This window comes from Rhyacophila brunnea, unplaced genomic scaffold, assembly GCF_057557595.1.
Source record: "Rhyacophila brunnea isolate RB1 unplaced genomic scaffold, BYU_Rbru_1.0 scaffold_17, whole genome shotgun sequence".
NCBI classification, from domain to species: Eukaryota; Metazoa; Arthropoda; class Insecta; order Trichoptera; family Rhyacophilidae; genus Rhyacophila; species Rhyacophila brunnea.
The window spans coordinates 4,778,660-4,804,935 of record NW_028232827.1 but is presented as its reverse complement, the minus strand read 5'-3'; the positions used below and the strand labels follow the sequence as shown (position 1 = coordinate 4,804,935).

The 26,276-nt window shown below is 34.7% G+C and overlaps 1 protein-coding gene across 4 annotated transcripts in view; it reads right to left on the bottom strand.

Annotated features, from left to right (window-relative positions):
- Rbpn-5 (Rab GTPase-binding effector protein rabaptin-5) overlaps nucleotides 1-23,148 on the bottom strand; it is a 32,066-nt gene extending 8,918 nt beyond the window's left edge. The window contains exons 1-10 of one of the 4 annotated variants that reach the window (XM_085944833.1): nucleotides 22,927-23,148; nucleotides 22,731-22,841; nucleotides 15,646-15,783; nucleotides 12,462-12,583; nucleotides 12,210-12,335; nucleotides 7,838-7,951; nucleotides 6,817-6,877; nucleotides 5,802-5,923; nucleotides 4,403-4,635; nucleotides 325-418 (exon numbers count right to left, since the gene is read on the bottom strand). In XM_085944833.1, coding sequence (XP_085800959.1) covers nucleotides 325-418; nucleotides 4,403-4,635; nucleotides 5,802-5,923; nucleotides 6,817-6,877; nucleotides 7,838-7,951; nucleotides 12,210-12,335; nucleotides 12,462-12,583; nucleotides 15,646-15,783; nucleotides 22,731-22,841; nucleotides 22,927-22,981 — 1,176 coding nt within the window. In that variant the 5' untranslated portion in view covers nucleotides 22,982-23,148. The remainder of the gene's footprint in view (nucleotides 1-324; nucleotides 419-4,402; nucleotides 4,636-5,801; nucleotides 5,924-6,816; nucleotides 6,878-7,837; nucleotides 7,952-12,209; nucleotides 12,336-12,461; nucleotides 12,584-15,645; nucleotides 15,784-22,730; nucleotides 22,842-22,926) is intronic. The other 3 variants (XM_085944835.1, XM_085944834.1, XM_085944836.1) reach the window with 3 other exon arrangements.
- Nucleotides 23,149-26,276: the final 3,128 nt, after the last annotated feature.

The following is a 26,276-nucleotide window of genomic DNA, read 5'->3' as shown; positions in this document are numbered from 1 at the left end:
AAGAGGGATTTATTCATCAATATGTGATCCTGAGACTTCCGCAGTTGGTTGTTATCGTATCAATTGGTTTTTGGATTGGTTCTCGGATGGCAGCTAGTGTTTTGTCGATATGCGTGTTATCGGGGCACTGTTGTAAGGGAGCAGTACGCTCTATGTGAGATTTCCACTATTTTTTTTGTTGATAATACTTCCGCAAAGCGCTTATTCTGTTAGCCTAATTTTCTCTTGTTATGATTGTTTTATGTGACAAGAACTCTAGGATCAAAAGTGCGGTTGTTATAACCATAACCTAAGTATAACGCTATTGAAAAGAAATAACCTTACCGGAATTGTGTTAGGAAGGTCGATACTTTGGATGTTCAGATCGCCGGCGCACGTTGAATATTTTCCCAACAGTTTCTCATTTTGTAATTGTAAACTGAAAAAATAACATATTCAAAATAAATATAGTGTTTTTCCTTTAGTGTTTGAGTGAAGTCATGCGCTTCCCTGCGCTTTTTTAATTGTATGTCAGTTGTACATGTTTAATCCTCAGCACCTGGATCTTGCTTTTTTTTTAGAATTCAAATTCAAATTTATTTATTATTTTATATAATACAGTGAACTTAACAAATTCCAATTTTAAGGCATTAATAACATGACATAAAATAAAGAAAATAAGTCTTAACAATATTTAAACAAAAGTCTGGGTTATTTGAATAGAAAAAACAAAGTTTGTAGGTTGTAATAGTTGTAATAGCTGAAAGTGTTCGAATCCCGAGTATGACAAATTAACACTTTTTCAATGTGTGTTTCTACCCAGAATATGGACCTAATATCGTCACTGTTCTGGCAGAAAACACTAATTCAAAAAAATGAAATATTGAGTTAGTACCAAAATGTTCCTTATTTCAAACTTTACCGTCTGGAAACCTACTTAACCCGGCACCTGCCTCAAAAATCGTATGACGCACCATAACTACGCATGAATTTCATTATCGTCTTTGTTCTATACTAAAAAAAGCAATAAAAAATATGTCACAGCTCCAGTCGAGAACCCAAAGCCATTAAGATAATTTCGACACACTGAAAAACCGTAATAAATCAGTTATAATATCAGAAACACTCGAACAAACGAATGCTATCCAAATTTGAAAGAACTTACCGCTAGTCGCCATTTTGTAGCAACTAGTTAGAGCTCTGCGCGGTGTGTAATATTTCGACACTTGTGCATACGTTCCCACGAATCGAGCGTTACTAATTTTCAAGTGCATATCGATAAATCACATATTAATGTCTTCGGGTTGAGTCGTAAACAAATATAAAGGGGACCCTTTTAATATATTTAAACTACACAAACACTTCACTTATTGAATATTATTGATAAATTAACACGAACTCACATATTTAAAAAAAAAAAAAAATACAATAATAAACCTATTTTAAAATTCTTTAGATGTGTGATATATTTTAAAGCAAGGTGACAGACATAACGCAACATCACACGTTGGGCACATATAGCGAGAGAGTTTTGTTTTTTTCGGATTTTTTTTAGAATTCCCGCATACGAAACATCTTCTTCTAGGCTTATCGGTATTTTGTGTCGGTAAAATGTATTCTGGCAAATGTCCCGTTGCACTTTTGGGCAATAATCGTACGGGATTATCGCTAGTTGACGCTGTCGGCTTAGGCAGGGGTGCATTTGAAATTCTCACACAATATTTGTCCACTAGTTGTTTTATTACACAGAGTTGAAAATCGCCCAATGTTTTTTTGTCAGATTTAATAAATTTATATAAATAAAAAGCATTTAATAAATATAAGTCGATCATGTGGAATGCGACCTTTTTATACCACTTGATCGATTTTCTCATACACGACAAGTTGCTAAGCATCATGTCGGACTTATCTACCGTACCCATATTTTTGTTATAATCTATAACACATTTTGGTTTTTCAATGTTTTCGCCAGTTCTATAGTTCACTTTTCCCGTTGGTCCAAATGATGCATCGTGGAGGGTGGATAGCATGTGAACATCCCTCCTATCGTGCCATTTCAGAGCCAAAAGTGGACTATTGTACTTAGCCTCGGTATCTCCCTTTTTCAGTTTGCTGAACTCTGGCATATCTTTACGATTTTTTCTCACTGTACCGCAAGCATTCGTTTTGTGAGAGTGAAGGTATTTAAAGAGCGCCGGACTCGAATACCAGTTATCACACCATAAGGTGTGACCTTTCCCGATATAGTCTTTCATTAGCGTTGTCACTACCGCACCGGAAATACCGAGATTTTCATTGTCTTGTATGTCAGTCCCTTCCCCACAATAAATTATAAAGTCAATAATATATCCTGTCATTACGTCACACATCACAAACATTTTTATTCCAAATCGATGTCTTTTGGAAGGAATGAATTGTTTAAAAATTAATCTACCCTTAAACACGATTATGCTCTCATCTATGCAAAGATTCTGATACGGTATCATCGTTTCCCTAAAAATTGTTCTTGTGTGTTCTAACAGTAATCTAATTTTAGCTAGTCTATCATTTGAGGCGGTCACACTAGGATCAGAAAAATGAAGCATTTGTAAAATAAGCTGGTATCGATTTCTAGCCATTATTTTCCCAAAAATGTCTGCATGCAGGTAAGGATCGGTACTCCAATGTTCCTCTATCGACGTGTGCTTATTTCGAGTCATCAGCATTGATACGGCAAAAAATGTATACAACTCCGGCACTGACGTGTCTGTCCAATTGTGTGACCGCGATTTCGGTCCGAGGTCTCCCGCACTGTACGAATGGTTAAAAAATGTATTCGTTTGGTTCACTATTTCCGACATTATATTTTTATTCAAAAAATGTTCAAAGAAAAGACATTCGGGAGAGGATTCGTCCAAGTCGTTCGATGTCACGCCAGATCGACAATCATTGAATTCGTGAACTATTGGAATATACGGACCAGTTCTCCATGACCGCAAAAATTCAATTGGCTCGTCAGAGTCCGTATCGTCAACATCATGATCAGTCTCATGTTGTTCCAATTCCTCTTCCGACATGTCATAATCTGAGTCCAATTCCTCATTAGTACGCACATTTTCTTCCTCCATATTTACGCACTATAAAACTATGAAATGTTTTTAAAATGTTTAACTACAGTATTAAGAAACGCCAAATCACAGAAACCATTAAACTCACACACCATAGTTATTGATATCAGTATTAATTTTCACATTCACTAAAATGGGACACGGTAGACAGTACAAAAAGTATTTTAAAAATCGCGATAAAATAAAATCATACGTTCAATAGTTAATCATGCCAGTTTTAATGTGATAAGTACACCAGACAGCAAAAAAAGTATTTATCAACGATTGCGGTAAATATTCAACTTGTATGCGATAAATACAATCCCGCGCAATGGCCCGCTCGGTTGAAAGTCTGTCGTATACTGCGCAGACGCGGCGCGCAGTTCAAACTGATTTCTGTCGACCGGCAAAACTTGGCCGTACGAATTGGTTCGAAACTTTGGTGATTATTTTATATTTAGAACCAATGCTTTTAAAATATGTCATAGGTGGCAGGAGAAGGACAAATCAGGCCAAATTTACGTGAAAAAATCAGTCCCGTATGATAAATATGGACGCGGTGGCATCGATTTATACACATGCGCATTGCGAATTTGGCCGATTTGTACAAGGTGTGTGACATCGGCGCCGGCCGGGTTAATAAATAAACAGTCTTTATTTTAAAGTCATCCTTTTTACGATTACTTAATAAACTCACGTGATAGACCATTATTTCAAACATTTTAACAACTTCAAAGTCAAATTACTCAAAACTAGTATTCTCCAGTTAGTGTGTTCTGCCAGAACAGTATCATGAGCAAGTGGCTAACGTCCATTTCTCATAAAAAAAACAAAAATCTGTTAACACATCCTTCACTCTATGGAGGGCCATTTATGATTTTAGGATCGAATATGAAAATACACAAAATGAGCAACGTAGATCCTATTTAAAAAAAAAAAGACTAAATCAACTCACACAAGTGGAATATATGAATATCTGGAAGGATTTGATTGAATACAGTTATTGCCCTCCCAATTGCATTACCAAATGGCAGGTTAGTTCTGCATCTTGAGAATAACTGTTTGGGAGCAAACAAAAAATGCTAAGTTAACAGGGACACACGGGTTAACACTACCGAGAATGAAAGAGTTCCCATTTACACCGCATATATATTGGGATAAATTGCAGACCAGATATATATTGCAGGGATGATTAGGACATGGGGATTTGATGCGGGGGTCCTGTATGCGCATCATTACATTTTGTTATATTTGTGTACAATAAATTGCATATTATAATAAAAATATTAAGTGATTTTCTGTAAAGTTGGACACAGGAATTAAACAAGCTGAATTACCTATCCAACCTCTCCTGCAGCGTCTCCCTGTCCACGGTGAGCTTGGTGACATTGTCTAGAAGCTGAAGATGCGACTGGGAGGCAGCAGCGGCGGTGGCGGCGAGCCGGGTGTCGGCAGCGTTGACCCGCAGAGTCAGAGACTCCGCCAGCGTCTTCATCTCGGCCCGCGCCGACCGCCACTCGCCCAGCGTGTCTCTGCGCAGTGAAGACTCTCTTTCCAGCTCCTCGACCGCCTGAAAATAAATATTTAATTTCAAACATTACTGAAATTTTACTGATGTTAGAGAATTTCATTTAAAGTTACGATTCTGTGTGAAAAATATCATTTGAGAGAGAATACAAGTTTTGACGTACTTAATAGATTATACATACCAAAGATGTTGAAGGAAAACCTTTTTCTACGCACATCACATTAATTGCAAGTCTTTTTACATTGCAGATTCATTAGTAGTAAGCTGGACACTTGTGCTTTGAGACATATTATTCAGGGCTGCACTGACATACACACTTTATGTCCACGGTATACACATGTTATATTCAATTACTTAAAATGACCCTTGCTCTTTTATGTAGATCTCTACCCCGGCTTCTGCTTACTACAAATTCCTCCTCCATTTTTAGGGGATGAATATTGTTCAGATAACAATAAATCGAAAATCAGACAATCGAAAAATATGCCCTTTTGTACCCATCTCTTATGATCTTTCTGATGATCAAATAGAAATCCGAATAACCGAGGTTCTAATGTACTCCTATTACAGCAGTTTAACCTCTTTGGTTTATACATATCGTATAATTCTAGGATATTTGAAATATTTCTATGTTGACAGCTGTTTCAAGCTGTAAATCCATGTGTTAATGATCGTTCTGAAGATGGGATTTTGCCCGATATGCCTGTCAACGTAAATGACTCAAATACCATAGAATTTAATAAACTATTTCCATTATTGAACGAATAAATCACAAGATTTGAGAATGTAACATTTTATGGTACTGTTCGGTTATCAGGAATAGCGGAATCAGCGGAAAACACATTTTGAAAATAGCCGATAAACTGGATTATTTGTTAGGTTAACCAAACCTATCCTAACCTAACCTAAGCTAACCCAACCCAACCTAACCTAAACTAACCCAAATCCAGTATATCGGGCATTTTCAAAATGTGTTTTCTGCTGTATTCCTCATAACCGAACAGTACCATTTTATATATTGAACATTAATTGGAAAAGCACACTGCCGCAGATCCAACAGTTACAGGTGCAAGTCCCGTCGGACATTGTATTTTTTTCAAATAAAGATATTTTCTAGTGGGTATATGCATGTGATGTTTTCAAATTATGTATGTATCGTAGAATTAACAAAAAAATATTACGTAAACATCAATAATGTATAAATTTACCCTTTTTAATGAGATCTCCAATTTGTTGACTTTGGCGAGGTGCTCTTTTGATTTTCCCTGCTCGGAGACCAGCTGGGCTTCGTAGTTGGCGCACATATCACAACCCCCTTCCGCTAGATTTTCTGTGAACAAACAGTAATCATTATCATCACATACAGTCATTATCTATGAATTAATAACAATTCAACTGATAGTCCATCTCCATACTTTTCAACTTTCAACTATCCTTACAGACTCCACCTACCCAGCTCTTATTTATTATAAATTGTATGCTCTGTGTTCCCCGTTGAAGTAGACCAGGTCAGGGACTGGCCAGCACTATCCTGGACTTGACGCCATTGTCCGGGGCTTTAAAATAACTTGAATGTCAAAATTTCTTTACGTAAGCAGGAAACTACTAACTATAGGCCAGCCGGCTTCTTTGATCATGTCGTATTTGAGTAGGTAGTGAGCAATAATTAATAGTCATCTTTGCATACAGCTGGGTCAAGGAACTTTTTTGGACATTACTCTTTATTTAATTGCTTACTGACACAGTAGAATTCGAGGGCTTAGTGTCAAACAACACTATCTACAAAAGTGCAACTTTACAGGAGAGCCAAAAATCGTTATTTTAGATTCTTGTAACTCAACAAGGGAAATGTTTAGTTAAAACCTAATGTTAATATTTTATAATTTATTGTGTATTGTACATTTATCTTGCTTATGATGATGTTAAAATTTATAGGGATAGTTTTAAAAAAATATGAAAACAATGGTAACTTATGTAGTTAGCGTTAAACTTTACTGACGATTTAATAAGAAATTAGAAAAGATTGACGTAACGTTGTTTGACTATCATATAGCCGTAAATGTAAAATAACGTTATCTCAAAAAAAAAAAAAAAAACACTTTTTTGTAGATAACGTTGTCTGCCTTTAAGCACTCGAATTCTGGGTGGCAATGACTTCAACTGATAGATCAATGTCTATTAACTGACTAATTGTAGAAAGATGAGACAATATTAATATATTACCTTTACTTGAAGACTTCATAGAATCGGATGCCTTCGATGACTTCGCTCTGCTTTCATTGACCTGTAATTTACAATACACAATTATTATTTTCATAATCGCGAAAAGACACATGTTTCGCATGTTTGTCATACTTTCAAATATTCACAGAAAAGGTAGGAAGGGCAATATCACAGAAATCCATGTCATGATCATTACGACTGCGATCAAGTCCGGATTCTCTTCAAAGTGGCCACATTCCCAAAAATCTACAGATTCTAAATCGGTCGAGAACCAAAACCAGGTTCTTCCTCGGAAACTGATAATATTATCAATTTGGTTTATCAGTTGACGCTGTGTTGAATTTAAAAAATAATATTTTGTAAGTTCGAGCATTGAAACATGACAGTACAGAGGGTCCTCGTTATCTGAGAGCAATTGGGACTGAAAAAATACCACTTAAAGCGAATACGTTTAATACGGGGACCAAAATTACTTGGTAAATGGGTTTAATTGGGACACGTTTAGAAACAAAAAAGACACACGAGCAAGATATAAATAGCGTAGGGGTGTGGGATTGAAAGAGTGAAAGTGACAGTTGACGACTGTGAACTATTGTGTTTTTTGCATTTTCTTGCTAATTCGTAACTGCAGAGACTCGGATAATGAGGACCCTCTATAATTATTATAAAAAGCTATCACCGTTTATACCTGACAATTGTCATAATATGCAAATTTATGACTGTTTATTTGAATATTTAAATAATAATGGCTTGATGTATTTTCCTGCCTAATGCTTTACTTCCGGTACAAGTCAAAGATGTCTCGTATTCGTAATGGTCAATGTATTTAGTAATAATTGATGAAACGATAAAATCAGCATAATTCAGGGTCCATCTAGGCAAAGATGCAATTGACTGTGTAAGTCATTCAAAAAGAGTTACAGTTAATTCAAATGTTGGTCAGCTTCGTTTCATTAATTTGCGCCCCGTCTAATGGGCAAGGTTTTCCTCATTGTTAAGAGAAAAATTTATGAGTGCCTACCTGATTGACTTGCTGCAGCTGTGAGTCCATCTCTCGGAGTTTATCCTTGAGCGCTGTGATCTCCTCTTCCAACGGGACGACAAGCGATCTCAACACATCGGCGTCTTCTTGCGCCTAAAGGAGATTTCAAAACGAAACAGTAAAATCCACTATCAACAGAGTATTGACATTACATTATCAGTTGTTGCATTGTACACAGAGTTATCTCAGCCAAACTTCAGATAGACCTTTAAATTTTGATCCGACCGAGCGGAGCCGTTTGCCAGGGTCCAACCGTCCATACACGGACCAAATTGGCCACGCTGACTTGGTATCATCCAAGGTCAACTTTGAGGCATTTGAAAAGTTTGCTCTGTCGTATGGAGGTTGGTATAATTCCGATCCCTCATAAATTCGTCACTTTTAACTTCTGACTCCCTTGCTTCAGCTGAGTTTCAGTACACGAGTACAGAGGATACTTAATTATCAGTTTTTCTTAACCCTTTCTTAACCCTCGTTTCATTCAGACACATTGGAAAGTGTTCATGCACAAACCGCGGCTGCATATACATGACAGGTGAAGATGGGGTAACTTAAATCAGTGAACACTTGTTAATTGAACAAAAGTGTTTGGGTTGGTACAAATCCTCGTAGTTTGGGTAGTACTCACAATAACACCTTTCTGTAAGACCCGCTATAGTCAAGACTGTGACATGAAACTGTAAATTTCTATCGTAGTGCTAGTTATTTCTCATACTTCGAGTACAATATGGTGAACTGTTTGTAGAAAATGATAATTATTTCATATTGAAATACATTGTGATACGATACGTGTAATGCGATCGGATTACCTCATTGCTTTCAAAAATGATCACCTGTCTATAGTCGGCCTTGATGTTTCTGTTAGATGCAATTTTACAGACAAATAATTTTAATTAAATACATCCATTATATTATAATACGATCCAAATGGGAACTAGTGAGATCAAAGAATTTGGACTATAAATAGAACGAGCCTTATACGCTATTTCCGTTATTACATTTGAAATTATTTAGCACATGCATGAAGCATGAAATTGGTTAACTCAACAAACGTTAACGATTTTCTTAGTCAGGCAAAGGCTATCATTTTTTATCTTCATTGTGATTACTTACTCGAGTGCGATTAAATGATTTTACACAAATTTTAGAGGGTTTTTCATCTAAATAATTATGACGATTAACACCATCATTGGCTGCTATTAATTGTCTTTTCATATACCTTACAAATCGGCAAATAAATGTCATAGCAGTATTGTGAATTTTCCTGCAAATGCATGCAATGCAAAGGTCACTTGTAGCTAACATTATAAGTGGACCTGCACCTGCGCATCTACTCTATACACAAGACTGCTATCGAGAGTAGTTTAGTATCAAAGTATTATCACTTATTGTAACAATTACAATAAGTTAGTTGTAATTGTTACAATAAATGTTATGTTTTAACAGCACCTCTCTTGGGTGTGCTAAATTTTAGAGCGAGATAGACAGTTTTGACTGTTTAGACGGCTAACTTATTGTAATAATTATAATACTTCGATACAAACATACGAAAAATTACCCTCAATGGCTGCCGATAGCAGTCTTATGTATAGAATAGATGCGCAGAGGTCCTTTTTTTAACAGAGGTCCTTTTTTCTGGGTAAAACATTATGCAGTATTTCACATCAATTTATAAAAGCAAAAAATAGCTTATGTATTTTTACCAAAAGATAGAGTGAAAAAATTATATCAAATGATTTTTATAGTGTATTTTCGACAAAAAAACAACTAGTTTTACCATAATACCATAGAAATACAATAGACGACGTCTTGTATGATTTACATGTCGAAAACACCGTATTTTACCATAATTGTTCGCTCTACAAACTGGTGTAGATCTTTGTCCTCCCGAGGAGATTTCCAAACAGATTTTTTTAGACTTAGACTCTGAGGATGACTTGTTTGGAAGTCATCTGTTGTATCTACCGCATTTGTAACAATACTCTTAACACGGAGGCAAGCCAATAACAGTAATCAAAGATTAATGCGACACTTTTTAGCACAGCCATAGTTTTTGGAAAATATCACGTTGTTAGTGCAGGACACTCACAGACGACTAAAGGCGCATGCTTAAACATATTGAATTGAAATAAGTAACACAGTTCAATGGGGACACATGCATTATGTATTTATACACCGAGTGACGTTTTTGGCAAATAAAATTTGTCATCTTCGTAACATCTTCGCGGACAGATCAGAATTTGAGACATTACTGGTAATTATATATACCGTAACATTATTAATTTTTTTGAGATATTCAACTTTTGATCAAAGTTCTAGTTTAGAAATCAGATTTTTCAATGATTTTTTTTAATAGTTATAACCATTATTTTTATAACAAATGAAGAAATCAATTTATCACAAATATGATGGATACAGTCGTCATTTACCAAATAATCAATGCACACTTCCACCTTGTCAGTTGTACGATTTTTCGCTTTAGGGCCGAGACACACAGCAACGCAGGTCTTACTCGATTCCAAATGTATCCAATTGTCTACATTTGGAATCAAGAGCTGTGTTGACGCAGCGCCGTCTTGGCCCTTTACGGTATTTTTTAAGTGTACTACAATTTCGATTTACGGCTCAATTTGTTTCAATATATGGTCAACAACATATTTTTTTTATAAAATACATACAATAAGCTGTAGAAATCGTACTGGTAGCAGTATGAACATGCAGAACGGATCGACAAACTTGATTTTGTCCGTTAATACGAAAGATAGGGCATACAATATAAATTTACAATAGGTATATTTAGAAACATTTCATATCTGCTTTGACTGATTATTTGGCTGACGGTAATTTTTAAATGAAGAATATTTTCTTGATCATGGTCCCGAAACGATCGGTACAATGATGTACTTAATTTAAAACTCTCTTACAAGACGTCTACGATAAAACTGCAAAGATTAAAAATGTGTGCCTCCAAATTGAATATTATTATGTGTGCAATTCGTACTATATTATGTCGCCGCACCGCATGAATTTTTGTGGAAACTGTAAAAGTTATCGTCCAATTCCAAACATTAAAAAAAACTAACTTTTTGTTAGTGCTGCTATCGGTCTGAATTATTCCATCTAATCCATTTAGATAGAAATGCAAAAAAAAACATATAACATTGTCAATCTACGTTCCGAGATAATTGTCTTAAGTGCCAACAAAGAAATTATCACCTGTCTGTGATGCATGCATTACAACGCAGTGCTTGTATCGTATGAACACATATTAATCTAGGAGATGATGTAAGTCTGACATGGATATACATTATTTCCTGTTTTTAAGTTGAAGAGTTTATTATACACGTCACTCAATTTGTAAATACACAATGCGGTCCACTCTTTACTGTAGCAGTAGGGCTATGAAACATTCATTGTGACAATTTGATTAGTATCTTCAATGACTTCGGTTCCAAATTCACATTTTACATACTTATGAATAGTTCAATACATGCTAGCCATTCGCACAACCTTAGCCAATCTTCAGTATAAACCCAAGCACAAAGTTAAGCACCAAAACTCAGTGGTCCTATTTTGCAGCTGACAAAATAAAAATTGACTTAATTTTGATTTAAAATAAAAAATCAATAAGATTTTATATTATGATTGAATCATACAAATTATCATAAAAAGTATTTTAAGTAAAATATACATCATGTTACAGATTATTTAGAAGCTATGCAACGATAAATAACTATATATTAAAACATCTAGTAAGAAAAACATAACAAAATAGGACCACAGAGTTTTGGCACCAAACTTTGAGTTTGGCTTGTATACTAAAGATTGGCTTTGTCATTGTCATTGGGTCAACACTCTAAATGCAAACACACATTGAAAACAATGTGTGAATTTGATTCAGCCGCGAGATTTGTACCACAGACACTGTGTGAAATCACAAATATAGCTTTGGGGTCAGTCTACATTAATTGGGCAGCAGTATGCATGAATAGCCAGCCATATCAAAGTTTTCAGAAAGCTGTTATAGCTTTTAAGTTTAGTTTATCTTAAAATATTATGAGTGCAAGCTTTTACTAGCAATTCGCGAGCGGAGAACTACAAGGTTCCAAGTGTTTGTCTTTGATGAAATAAAAGTAACAATGTGGCAGCTTAGAATGCTACTTCATTGTTGGGTTTGTTTTCTCAAGGACGAAACACTTAGAACCTTGTAGTATTAGGCTAGTGAATTGTCATTTTTTTAAGTTACGGTGGTTGATCTACAAACGCATAATGCAGCCCAATTATAAGAAGGCTCGAAAGAAGAAGAGATAGATAGATAAATAAGTAAAGCGTTGGCGTAACGGATACTGACATATTTGTTTACCTTCTTCATGGAGTCTTCGAGGGATTCGGACGAGGAGTTTGGGTCTGTACCCAGTCGCCGGGCGATCCTCTTTGTCACAGCCTGCACCAGGGCAGATGGTGCTAATAATATGTCCTGGAAAAGGTAATGAACAGTAGAGTGCATTTAGTATGAATTTTGAGGTGAGATAATGGTCTCAAGTAGTTTGTCGGCAATAATACAAATCTAAGAAGAAGAGGAATGAAATGAAAAAGTACTCACTGGAGAGGAGGTGGCCTGCCTGGTGAGGAGGTTCACCTGCTGCTCCAGCTCGGTGCATTTGATCCGGAGTCGGTGCATGTCTACGTTTGAAGCACTGACGTTCGATGACTCTTCAACCGTTTCTGTAACAAAACATACATTTTGAATATATTTCTCAATCATTTTGACAGTGTACTCCTGATGAAGTAGTCGTGGGTTCAAATCCCACTAACTGTGTAAAAATCACATCTTTTTTAAATCAATATGTATATTTGGATCCAGCCGCACGAACCTAAACGGTTGACATAATCCTCAGAAATTACACTGTGGGGGTTTATATAAGGGTATGTCATCCTGGACATAGTTTTAATCCCGGGATTAGTTGTTTCAATCTCAATATAGAGATTTTTTAATATATGGGATAATTTATGAAAAGATATTCTGTGTTTTAAATAATATGATCAATATGACACATTACGATTGTAGGTAAAAAGTTTAATAGTTACGTTGGTCTTTTCCGATCCTGTAATTCTAAAAAATTGCCATGTCCGTATAATAAAAAAATCTGTTAGTACAGCCTCCACCCTGTGGAGGTCCATATGATCTGCTTAAAATCAGACATGGTTAAAAAAAATTAAAACAACCAACTATAAACATATCACATTGTGAAGTTAGTTAGTTTTGACAGAAAATAAATCATAGTCGGAGTCGGGAATAGAAACCGTAACAACTATCACGTTCACTCATTGTAATTCGTGCATACTAGAAGACATCGCATCTGCGCATGTTCAAGGTTAAATTGTTCCACTATAGTAAAAAAAAATACAAAAGTTGATGTAATTTTCTCATATATGTACACAGTAGAACATCGATATACCGGAATAATGCGGATGAAGGGATGTCCGTTAAAGCCGAAAGTCTGTTATAAAAAAACAAAAACAAAATCCTGTTTATTCGTCTTCGGATGATATAGACATTTATGTTCGATGTTGACGCGCTTGTTTTCGGTAATCCTGCTTTGAAAAAAGAATCATGTTTTGTTTACACTTTTGAAATCTGCTGTTTTTTTTTATAATCAACTCTCTAAAATTATGAAAATGCGACTAATATAGTTGAATTTCGTTATCTGACGAAATAGTCAATACAAGTTATTAGATAATCATGCGCAGAACATTATTTACAAGCGGCGACATGGATTTAAACACGTATAACATTTAACAGAATGTTTTTAACAATCTTGACATTTCACTGGATATTTTGTCTGTTATATTCGAAGTCCGTTATATCGAGGTTCTACTGTTACAAGAAAATGAATGTATAAATAGTTAAATACAATTTTTGCGCATTTGAAAAACAACTAGAAATTTACTCTCAAGTTGTCGGTTCACAAAAATAGGTTATTTCAAATGAAAAGCGTGTGTAAACTAATACTGAAATAACAGGTTTCCAGCATAATCAATCGTAGAATTTAACGAATTAAAAAGATTGCAAATTCAGGACGATGTGCTTAATTTTGGATTCAAAATGCTGATTTATTTTACATTTAATAACAGCAAATACCGGATTTAGATTACACTATCTTAAATAGTTTTAATCTAAGTAATAACTATTTATTTTATTCAATGAATTATCCACAAGATTTGAGAAAGCAACATTATTATATTTTTAGAACATACCTACATAATTTGAAAACACCGTCAGACATTTACCTACTAGAAAAAATCATTTATGAAAAAATATAACGGCCCCGACTTAAAGCACACTGGTGCGAATCTACTCTTTTCGGGTGTAATATTTTTTCAAAAAATATTTTGGATGCCCGCACATGAGCTTTTATAATCTTTTTTATGAAAACAGTTTATTCCATGTAGACAATTATATTAAATACCTTTTTCTGTCGGCGCAGACGTTTTTCGATCCAATAATTGTTAATTTAAAATTTGATATTCTCATACATTTCGATGCATCATTATCACACACTAAGATTAGGTTATGCGTCAATTACATTGAGCTACTTTACGAGCTGTTTGTTGGCGAATTTAAAAGCGGGCGATTCAGCTTCTGCGATTGTGATGATGACACACAAAACTTTCCATTAGCTGAGAAGCCAATAAGCTAGCGACTATTTTGACAGAACGTAGTTCGTTTTTTACCGGGAGGTCGCTACTACGCTCTACTGCGCAGACGCAGTAGGCCCACACGCCGGCGTGTAGCGTGTAAAGTTGACCGGCTTTCAACTTTTCTGGGTAGATTGTTTACAATCTGCTTGTTAGCTTGTTCAATGAAGACACTGGGCGACTTTTACAGGCTGATTGTAAATTCGCCAACAAGCAGCTCGTAAAGAAGCTCAATGTCATTGACGCTTACGATTAGGTTAGGTAGGGCAATCTGCGGCATATTACCAAGATTTTTTCTAGTAGGTAGTAGGAATGGTAAAAACTGTCTAATTTTAGTTTTAAATAGAATAGGTATCAATATAAAAAAAAAATAGAAAACATGACAAACTACACAAAATGATGATTTTCTAAAATTTTCTTTTGTATTGATACAAATTATGAGATATTAGACTTATTATGACAGCAAGAATCTTACACAGAGGTAAATAAACGATAATACTAGCGTATTAGATAGAAATCAAATTTATGTCCAAAGATTTATGAATTTTACAAAATTGAATGACAATTTATGGAATCACCACAATATGGCCCATTCAAATAACTTTCATATAAACACGGGTCTATCAATATTTGTGTGTGAATTTTCCTTATTTAATTAAACAATTATATTAGTTGTCAGTTCTTACTAATTTTCCTTTAACTATATCACTCCTTAATGCGCAATGCAGCCATTTTTACTATATAAGTAAGACTGCTACTTCTTCAATATAAGTTAAATCAAAACAAAATGGTGTGCATACATAATATATTTACCAAGTCTTTAGATATTTCACGGTTATCCTACTCAAATGATTAAGTAATTATTTATTTCACTATTACATGAATAAAGTAAACCACAAAATTATCACCATATATTTCATATAAATCTATTTTAACCGCTAACTAATCCACCTACATAATTATTTGTGTAATATACAAACACTAATAATCTATTTTAACAGACTACATCGAAGTATATTGATAACAATGACAGGGTGTTGTTATCGTATGAACAGATTATAAAAAAAACTTTTATATCTTATACTAACCTTGTACTAAAAGCTGCAATGATTGAATTTCACTCTTTTGACTGTTGCTTACAAGTTCAAAGTGTTGTAACTGCTTTCTCATCATATCCAACTCGAGCTGCATTTCATTCTTATCATGGTTAGCCAGTTTCACTTCCTCTGTGAATTAAAAATATACTATATTATTTTATTATCAATATACTAATGTATTCATAGCACAATTAGTGTTCAAAGACACGTCAAACAACTTTACTGTAATAATGAAGTGTCATTACATTCTGACATTTCGAATGAGTTGCATATTGTTCCAATTTCAAAATATATATTTTTTAATAATACCATTTTGTGGCTAACGAATAGGTTATCCAACTATAATTATTGATATAAAAAAAAGATTACTCGACAAAATAAAAACCGTTTTCAATGGATACATGTATTTAAAAAAAATCCATGTGAATTACTTTTCAAACGTACTCAGTGCAACTGGCAAAAGACTACCATATATTGGAAAAAAAAAATGATAAAGGTAAGAATGATATTATATTTCTCAAATAAGTATTGAAATGCCAATTACAATAAAATTGTTTAATGACTATATTTATGTGTACAATTAAATTTGAGATAAGCTCCTTATCAGCAATAATATTTACATCATAAAAGTCTAATGATTGGTGGAGTCACAGGGAGTGATTTTAAATTATCGGTAATTATCCAAGCATTCTGCATCAAGCCTCAGGCTCAGAAAAGTGTCGATAAGGCATTCAGGTATGATATATTTGTGAAAATCAATTATTTTGCATTATAATAAATTAAGGAAAATAAAATACCTAAATATTCTTTTTATCTGTAAATATGACAATCTTAATACGTAGGTAGGCAGTAAATATTAAATTATATTTTAACTAACATTCATGTGTAGTTTTTTTATCATTGCATAGTGATAGTATCACAATATGTTAGAATGCACTATCTTTTGGCTGGAATCCCAGAACAGAACAATTGAATGTTTTGAACACAATGGTTTTTCTTTGTCATACAAATTTAATTTTTATTCACATAATATTATGTATTTATTATAACATAACGGTATAAGCAAGTGAAATCACTTTTGTTTTTAGCATTTTGATCAAACTATCAGCACTTGAGTAATCGACTGAACACTCGCTTCAGAGACAATGTTATGAAGCTGATTTTACATTCCACATCTCCACCCGTCATATATGTACAGCCGTGGATACGCAGGGCAGCCTTCCATGACATTTAAAATTCGCACTTATGGTTTGTTTTTATTCAGGCCTTGGGTTGGACCGACTCAGCTAGTTTTAGTGACAATAAGACGTCCTCTGTATCCGCATACTGAATATCAAGATTTACCTACGCTGCAAATTTCTCTAGTGGCTCTGTTCACTCATAATTCATAAGAATTCCACATCTGACAAAATTTACATGTTCTTTCAATTAGTGTTTGATCCAGAGCAAGGAACTAGTCGACTGAATGGCTAATAACCTTTCCTCATGAAAGTTGATTGAAGAGTGATTGCTCTTTTAAAGCATTTCTTTTTACTGCTTCCGTGGGTTCATTTACAATCCGTATATACTGGCAAATATTAATTTTCATGTTCCCAACAATATCTCTCGTAACTCTACGGTCTTCATGATACCCCGTCGTAGGACGGATGTGATGTTTCATGATGCTGTGTATCGTGCGATTAACTTATTTGATGGCACCATAAAGATTGATTTATTTTTTATTAACTATATCATGTTTATGGATGTGTTAAATAGGTTAAGTTTATAATTGTATTTATCATTTTACTTTAATATCTACATAAGCACATACTTTCTTGCTAAATTGGTTGTTATTTGTAATTAAGTCATATATTATGTATTATGTATTATGGCGCATTGACCAATCCCAGTAATGCCATAATACTCTTTTCTGATAAAATAAATAAATTATCGTTTCAGTTCCACGTTGCTTGCCATCCGTAACACGTGCAGAGCCAGGTCCAACGTCGCATCTTCACTTGAAAGTAATGAGAGGATGCTTGGTTCGAATTTTTATCTCCTTGTTACTTTTTAATTCACCTAAATCCGCCGCAAACTTCTTTAAGCTCAGTATATAGTTACTCTCAGCCTTCATACGATGCCATGACTCGCTACTGTAGAATAGTACAATCAGAATGCAAGTGTTGAACAGGCTGTATTTTGGTTTAACCAAATATAGCTGAGTCCCAAACATTCCGCATCAAATTGAATATTGCCCCAGTCCTGTTTGTGAAGTACCATCGTCCATGATGTGCACCCTAGATATTTAAAGCTGTCGACACTCTCGATGTTTTGCCCACCGCTAATCAGGGTGAAATCAGGATCGGAACAGGTGCTATTGCACAAAACATTGGTATTTTTCGCGTTGACTTTCAAACTTATGTAGGATTGTTATGTAGCCTATTGATTGTCTCTTGAAGGCACTCGATCGAGTTGTCGAGTAAAACAAACGTGATTTGTAGGGAAACAGTCTCCGACCATGTCCGATTCTATAAGATCATATGGGCCTCCACAGAGTGGAGGTTTGTATGAACAGATTTTGTTTTTTACGAGAAATGGATGTCAGCCACTTGCTCAAACCTATTAGGTCCATACCCTGACAGACACAAATTGAAAAACAATAATATGTGTACTTGCCAGACCCAGGATTCGAACTTGGGACCCACGGCGTTATAGTCCAACGCTTAAGCGCGCGGCCCCATGGTGTGAAACAACAGAGTGGTTGAAAAACTATTTTTTTGTAATGTGAGTAGGTGATAGTTTTATGAAGATGCTTGTGAATCTGTCCGTGCGTATAATTGTCTGGTTACGCATTAACGATGTGTGAAAAAAATCTTATTAAAAAATATAACTTTAGTATTTTGTACCCATTATGAACTACCATGCTTGTCTCATGATCAATGAGTCGCAGGTTTGAATCATGTGGCGGTTGGGTAAAATTTTAACTATTTCTTTTATTCAACGAGTGATTCACAAGATTTTTAAATTATGTATATTAATTTCATATAATATATTCAATCATTATATTGTATGTGTGGGCACCAATGACATATTAAATGGACAGCTCACTTCATATCGGCGCGCACGAGAAATTGTGCATGAAAGTCATTCACAGATGTATAGGTAGACGTCACGTGACCATATGACGTATCCATTTCCATTATGCGATACAAGCTCCGAGAATTTATAATATAACCTTTATTGTAATGGGGTATTAGTGTCATTGCGTTAGAAACAGAATTCTCGGTTACTTACGACTTCTCGGAGATTAGACGCAAGTGAGCCCAGTGCATCACAGGCGTCTGTCCAATGGTTTCTGTCATTCAATTGCATTGAATAAACATTCATCAAATGGAATTTTATCAATAATAAATAATACTAACAGATGAAAAGTGATATCCCATCTTTTTTGATAGTATGTATAGTAGATTTTTTTTTACAATTTTTAACCAGGCACATTGGCATTTTGTAACACAATAATAACGGCGGAGTCGAAACCTGACAGTCAGAAATTTTGTATGGGCAGACCCAGCGGTGTCGCCAGACCGCTTGCAAGCAGAATGTTCATTTGAGCGTAGGATACCGATATTAAAATATGAATTTCGCCATCCGGCAGACCCGACACAAAGTGAGTGTTATTTTATTTTCCAGATGCTTCGTCCATATTAATGTCATTGGTGGGCACGGAGAGAATGCATTAGGCAAAAAGCTAACAACCAATCTTCTATAAGAATAACTGTGAGGAAATCTTCGGACTGTGTTGTTCAAAACAGGAAATGTTGATTTAGCATTACCCAATTTATTCTGTTTTAATTTATATATCTGATTTCACATAAAAGTATTTCTCTAAAAGCATAAATTATGTATGTCAAGAAACTACAGATCTACATTCTTGGGTATAAAACCCAAAGCAGGTGGCATGGCGAGGGTGTGGAGTTTGCGGGAGGCTTCATGACACACTCTACGCACATCAGTGGCGACAGGTGGAGGTAGGCTGTTAAGATCCAACATAAATATAGTGCACACTAGTCAGTCAAACGTATTTGTCTTCATTTAACCAAGACTACAATGTGTAAATAGTGTTTGTTAGTTTTTAAAATTCAATTAAACCCTGCCTAATCCAAGCCATAGTATATAATAGACAAAACATATTCGTTTATTTATAAAATATCTAAAACTATGCCATTAAACCATATATAATTTTTAAAATTTTATAGATAGAAGAATATTTTTTTTGATTATGGTGTGGTGAGGCAGGGTTTAATGAATTTAAAAAAACTAACCAACACCATCTATAATATTATATATTCTCAATTCAACGAAAATAAGTAAGTATGACTGAAAAAGTGTGCACAATTTTTGTCAGATCGCCCATAGTATACCTAAACTATTATGGTTACGTATAAGCAGCATTTAATTGAATTTTAAAAACTAACCAGCACCATCTGTAAATTGTATTCTTAGTTCAATGAAAACATATAAGTATAACTAACTGACAAAGTTTAGTGTGCACTATTTATGTAGAATCTTCGCTTCACAGTTTAGTAATGACATCGATAAATGTTTGCCTTATTATCTCAGAAATCAAATTAATACATTGGACGCTAAAGACGCGCCCAGCGCGTAACGATTAATATGGCCATTCGGTATAATTAGCATGCTATTTAAATGTGGTAATTAAAAAGTAATTATCTAGTCAGCAGTCAATGTTTTAACAGTATATTTTTTTAACTTTTCTACCTGAAAACCGACCACGTAGAATCGATCAGTGAAAATTTTATATCGGTAGGGCCAATAATAAAAAAGATCGGCATAAGAGGCGCCTATGTTTAACTAAATCTCTAATAGTGACTAAATGTACTTTGAATTCGTGGGCTTTGCACCTTAAGTGTTGTCTCCTCTTTCCTCTGTAAAGGTTCTGTGATAAAAAAAGTGATCTCCACCTATGAGACTGGCCGGAACAGTGAGGTGTTTTGTTCTTAAGAAGCTGAGTCCTTAAATTCTTTAGTTATGATATTCGGCTTCTCAAAGACCTGTTTTTCCTGGACTTATCTTCTGTATGATAAGTCATAGAGGGTAATTTTTTTCACCATGCGTCCCATGTGCAAAAATTTCATTTTATGTACCTACTTTGTGGTGTGTCATAGCTCTAGCTGCCTTTTTTATTCAATCGAATAATGTGTCATTTCTTATCTTATCTTTTCAGAGAGATTTTGCATAATAACACCTTGTTTATAGCCTATGCGTCTCCATCATACTGAACCTAATTATACAATAAAATTTACGCAACACAACATTTTCTGATTACGCCTCCGACTCTTTCATTCGACGCTCTAGTAATAATTATGGTAGTTATTTCTTCAGGACTGATCCATTTAATAACACGTTCGCTTCCTCACGGCCCATTTCCAACATTTTTTATATTTGACCTGTGGGTCTATTCTATACTTATCGAACACTAAAGTGATAAATAGTATCAAACTTAGGGTAGGTGTGTATCAAAATATTACCACTTATTGTAACAATTACACGAAGTTGGTTTTTATTGTTGCAATAAGTACGATATTTTAACAGCAGCAAGATAGGTGCTGTTAAAATATAGCACTTATTGCAACAATAAAAACCAACTTCGTGTAATTGTTACAATAAGTGTTAATATTTTGATACAAACCTAACCTAAGTTTGATAATATTTATCACTTCATCACTTTAGCGGTCGATAAGTATAGAATAGACCCACTGATCGCAGTTCAAATGTATGTCTTCTCTCTTTTTCTCATTCTTATGCCTTGATTACATGTAACGAGTACAGTGGCGAGACAGAAAAATGTCTAAATGACTAGGCCGAGAGAGTGGTGTGGCGAGAGAGATATGTTGATACGTATTTCGACTTTTGTGGCGAGTCAGTTCACTTTCGATCAAAAAGCAGGCTAGTTTTGTGTACCGAAACATAGATCGTAAAACGTACATTAAAAAATATATTAAGCTGCTCATACCTTTCCTGATAGAAGAATTGAATGAATTATTGCGCGAAGAAGATAAACATCTTAGGACAAGACAATGGATTTTAACTAGACCAGATTGTGGTGCAACATACACTCTTTTTAGTGAATTGGAGTTAGAAGACGCTGATGAATTTAGAGCGCTTCTGAAAATGGATGTAGAAGGTTTTAATAAATTGTTAAAAAATATTACTCCAATGATACAAAAATACGAGTGGCGAGTACTCACAGTGTGTTTAAGCATGCCGAGCGGGTTAGCGAGTCAGTGCCGGTAGGGTGGGGGGGGGGGGGCACTCGGTCTAGTAAATAGAAAAGGGTCCGAGTGACTGTCTCGCCATCCTACTAGGCCGAACGGTCAGCCGATAACACTGTCTTGCCACTGAACTCGTTACGTGTAATCAAGGCATTACACTAGTAAATAAATTTGGGTAATATCACTGATATATTTATATTATTATAAGAATGTTAACTTATCCATTTATAATTATTAATATTCTTTCTATTTTATGTTATTGCAATTCTTTATATTACTTTTATTATCTAGCGGCGCTTTATATATTAATATTTTATCAATGGAAACTTTACTGGTTGCAGCGTTTTCGGTTTAATCAATTTTTATATGTATTATTTGTAATCAATATAACCGTTCGTTTTATTTAATAAAATAAATTATTAAATAAATACTTACCGATGGATTGATAAACATGAGTCATAAGCGTATTCAATTGTTTAAAAAAAAACCACAGCTGTTTTGGGTTGTCCAAGACAGTAATAATATATCTGAGATATAATAAATTTAGAACATAAACTTGTGGGGAGATATTTTTATATCTACTACCCATCACAAGAGTTGTCAACATTCCAAATTCAAAACTGTAATTTGACAGAAATTATCTACATTTTTTCTTCCATTGTATAACTTTGCTAATGTTTGATATATTATGATTATATCTTCAATAATAAGTCACTATAATTGATGTCATTAGACGGCAGGCTAAGAAATTTAAGCGCTGACAAAACTGTCAAATTGTTTTTTTTAAATTCATCAATTACTTACCTTCTTTTTGTAAATAGAGGTCTTTCATTTTGGCTCTTTGCAAGTTAAATTCATCTCTCAATTGCTGGTTTTCCGATCCTCTTGGGGACATTTTTTCGGCGACAGATTCTTCTAGAATTAATAACGGACATTAACGATTACATTTACTGTAACAAAAAAAACGAAAACCTGTTGTAATCATCGCAAGTAGAATCACCTATGTCACTTCCTCCCTGATTACTGTTAACTTGAGAGATCGGTGGATTTTCCATGATGATGTTTTTCGACTACTTAATTATTGAAAAAATGATTTCGTGCTACGCCGTGTTTGGATTCTGGTGTGATTTTCGGCCTCGATCAATAAAAATCATTGTACAATAAGGGTTTGAGAGGATTTCACTGTTTATCTCACTCCCAAAATCATGACTATTTATTGAGTGAAGTTAGCTGCAGTAGAAACGTCACAAAATTCGCGAAATAAATGTGACCTGTATTACCGACGGATCTGCATTATCTAGTCACTCAGAGATGGCACTCCTTGTATCAAATCTTATATTATCATATTATTATTATAATTTTGAAAGCAGATAATAATATTATTATATAGTAATTTTCGCATATTATTTATTATTCCGTCCTTTGTCTTTTTCTTCTTCTATTTTCTACAGCTTTCAGCGAAAAAAAACTTTCTTATACTAATTTCACACATAATATTATATTATATTGGATGAAACTATGAGCTAGGCCAGTGTTTCTCAAAAGCATCCTACCACCCCAATAGTTACGATAATAATTTCTAAAGACAGTTAAAATGATTATACCTATACTCTGATCAAAATAAATTAATGATGATTCATTTTTTTATTTATTAGAATCATTTTGTAACATACATGCCTGCATAAAAATAATAAATAAAAAAAGATCCAGTTGAGCAAAGTTCAGCATATCGGTGGATCAGGATCGGTTTCCAGCGCATGGAATCTATGAGTCGAGCCAGCAGCGATTTTCTTTGACGCAGACTTTGACTTACGATTCGTCGTAAGATTTAAACGGACCTCTAAACAGTTCAAACCAGTCATACAATTATTAAATTATACCTACCAAAATCTTACAATTATGCGTAGGTACCTATTATTCACAAATTGAGTACCCACCAATAATATATTACCCAAAGCATATCATAGAACATTTTCACGTAACCTCCTATTAAACAGCGATGGTTTTAGGTTTGTGAAGGTCTGAGGCGCTGACAAGTTTGGAGACGCTCTCGTGATTTCTTATTTGACTTACATGACTATTATGTTGGCACTTTCTAACGAAACATCCGCATCTTTAGCGTGATGAAAAACCGGCATTGCTTTCAAAAGTTGTAATGATAGTAAGTATCCATCCCTTAATTTGCCGCCCCTAAGCAATGCATGGCCTGCCTACCTCCTGCCCATATAATCCTCTTAGTCTTGTTTCCCAATCTGATTTCTGCCAAACCCCACTTCAACGCTTCAAAAATCTCCATGCTCGCTAATTCTGAAAAAAAAATGAATTGCTTCAAATAAAAAATGCACATAGGCAATACTATTTTTTTAATTTAACTTTCGTAAGTAAATATGTATACCTATTATGTTAGGTACATGTACAACTCTGAAAAAAATTAGTGCGGTGCTTGTGCTATGCTTCGTCTTCCAATGATTTTTTTTTTGAATTCAAAAAAATGAAATGAATCAAAACATTCAAATTGCCCCACGTTGGGAATCACTGCTCTAAGAGGATCCTCTTATGATCGAACACGGTGAAGTAAGTAATGTATGTTTTATTTTAATTTGTCTAATTAAATAAAAAATATCGGTAGTTATGCAAAAATTTGGAAGCGGACACTTTTTGCGTATCCATAGGATAAACCGTGTCCGGAAATTTTTACGTATGTAACAGTACACTTCACCGTGAATTAATGTTGTATTGGAAATACATTATGGTCGTAGGTATATTAAAGATCGTCCAACCTCTTTGGGTCGTATAGTACTGTGGTAAAATTCATGTCTAAATAAAACACGGTTCTTGTCGGTTTACAGGAAGCCAGCGGCAAACGAAATTTTAAAAATAGCCGATATACTGGATTATTTGTTTGGTTAGGTTTTCATTCTAGAATTATTCCTGAATTTTGCCAAAATCCTGGCTTCCTGTAAACCGACTTGTACCTAAAATACTTACAAAATACATAATAAAAACTAACGAAATACAAGGGAAAGACAGTAGAAAATAGGTATATACAGACCTACAAACTTATCTGTAGAATGGCCAAAAATGGAACTACAAACTACCATAGGACGCAATTTTGAAATTTTCATTCTAATGTCAGATTTTGTCCAGTTACGAGTCTTGATTAAGTAGTTTTCGACAGTGGCTGCCCCATCCCATTCTTCAGATAAGTTTGTAATGAAATTAGAAATACAGAACAACGCGTATTTTTTTCATCTCGGTGCTATAGGGATAACCGTATAGTATACGATCATCTCTTTCCGATAAGAAAGCTCACGGCGAACTGTGCTACGGTGAACTGTAATACGTAGAATTTACATATAACCAGGATAAACCACCGTAATGAAAATGACCGATAATTTAAGTCCGCGGCTTTGTTTTGAAAATTTTCCGCAGGTGTAAAACCACGTATGAAGAACGAGGTATTATTTAATTTGCCTACTTTACGCCATTATTAAATTATTTACAATACGGCTAAAGGCCTAAGTACCACTGCAGTGCTACGATATGTGGACATTACGCCATTGTAGTCCACTGCAGATATGCCAAATTGTCATAAAATATGGTCCAGAAGTGTACGGCGAAAATTAAAATATATATACCCATATACGTTGTTTTCATATTTTCACTGCACATTGTACTCTACGGCAGTGCTTCTCAAACTTTGCGGCAAGGTTTAGTTGGAAGTTTGAACAAGGGATGGCACTAGTGTTGTCCAAAGTTTCATTGAAATTAACATGTCTTGAATGTAAAAGATTGTTTATTAAGTAAAGATATTACTTACCGCATCAGACCCAGTTTTACCACAAGGCTATATATACTATAGGATATTATAGCTACAGTCCAACATACGTGGGGTAACTGCTAAAATGTGAAGTCTCGAAATCATATTATGGATTAATTGCAATTTGAAGTTTGACATGCCCTCTAAAAGTTTAAAATGTGCATGTTCTATACATATATCAGATGAACTTCTGGCATACATATTTATATCATCATCATCATCATCAGCCTGAATCTATCCGTTGCTGAATGAAGGCCTCTTCAAACTGCTTCCACTTCTTTCGATACTTCCGCAGAACTTTATCATTTCATCGATACAGCGGCCTCTAGGTCTACTTTGCTGACGTTTTGTACCTCTTGGATACCACTGGATGACTAAATTTGTCCAACGATTGCTTCTTCTTCGAGCTGTGTCCAGCCCATCTCCATTTAAGGCTTTTAATGAACTCTATTACATCGCAAACCCTTGTCTGCTTCCTTATCCACTCATTCCTCTTTTTGTCCTTTCGCGTTATGCCCAGCATGCACCTC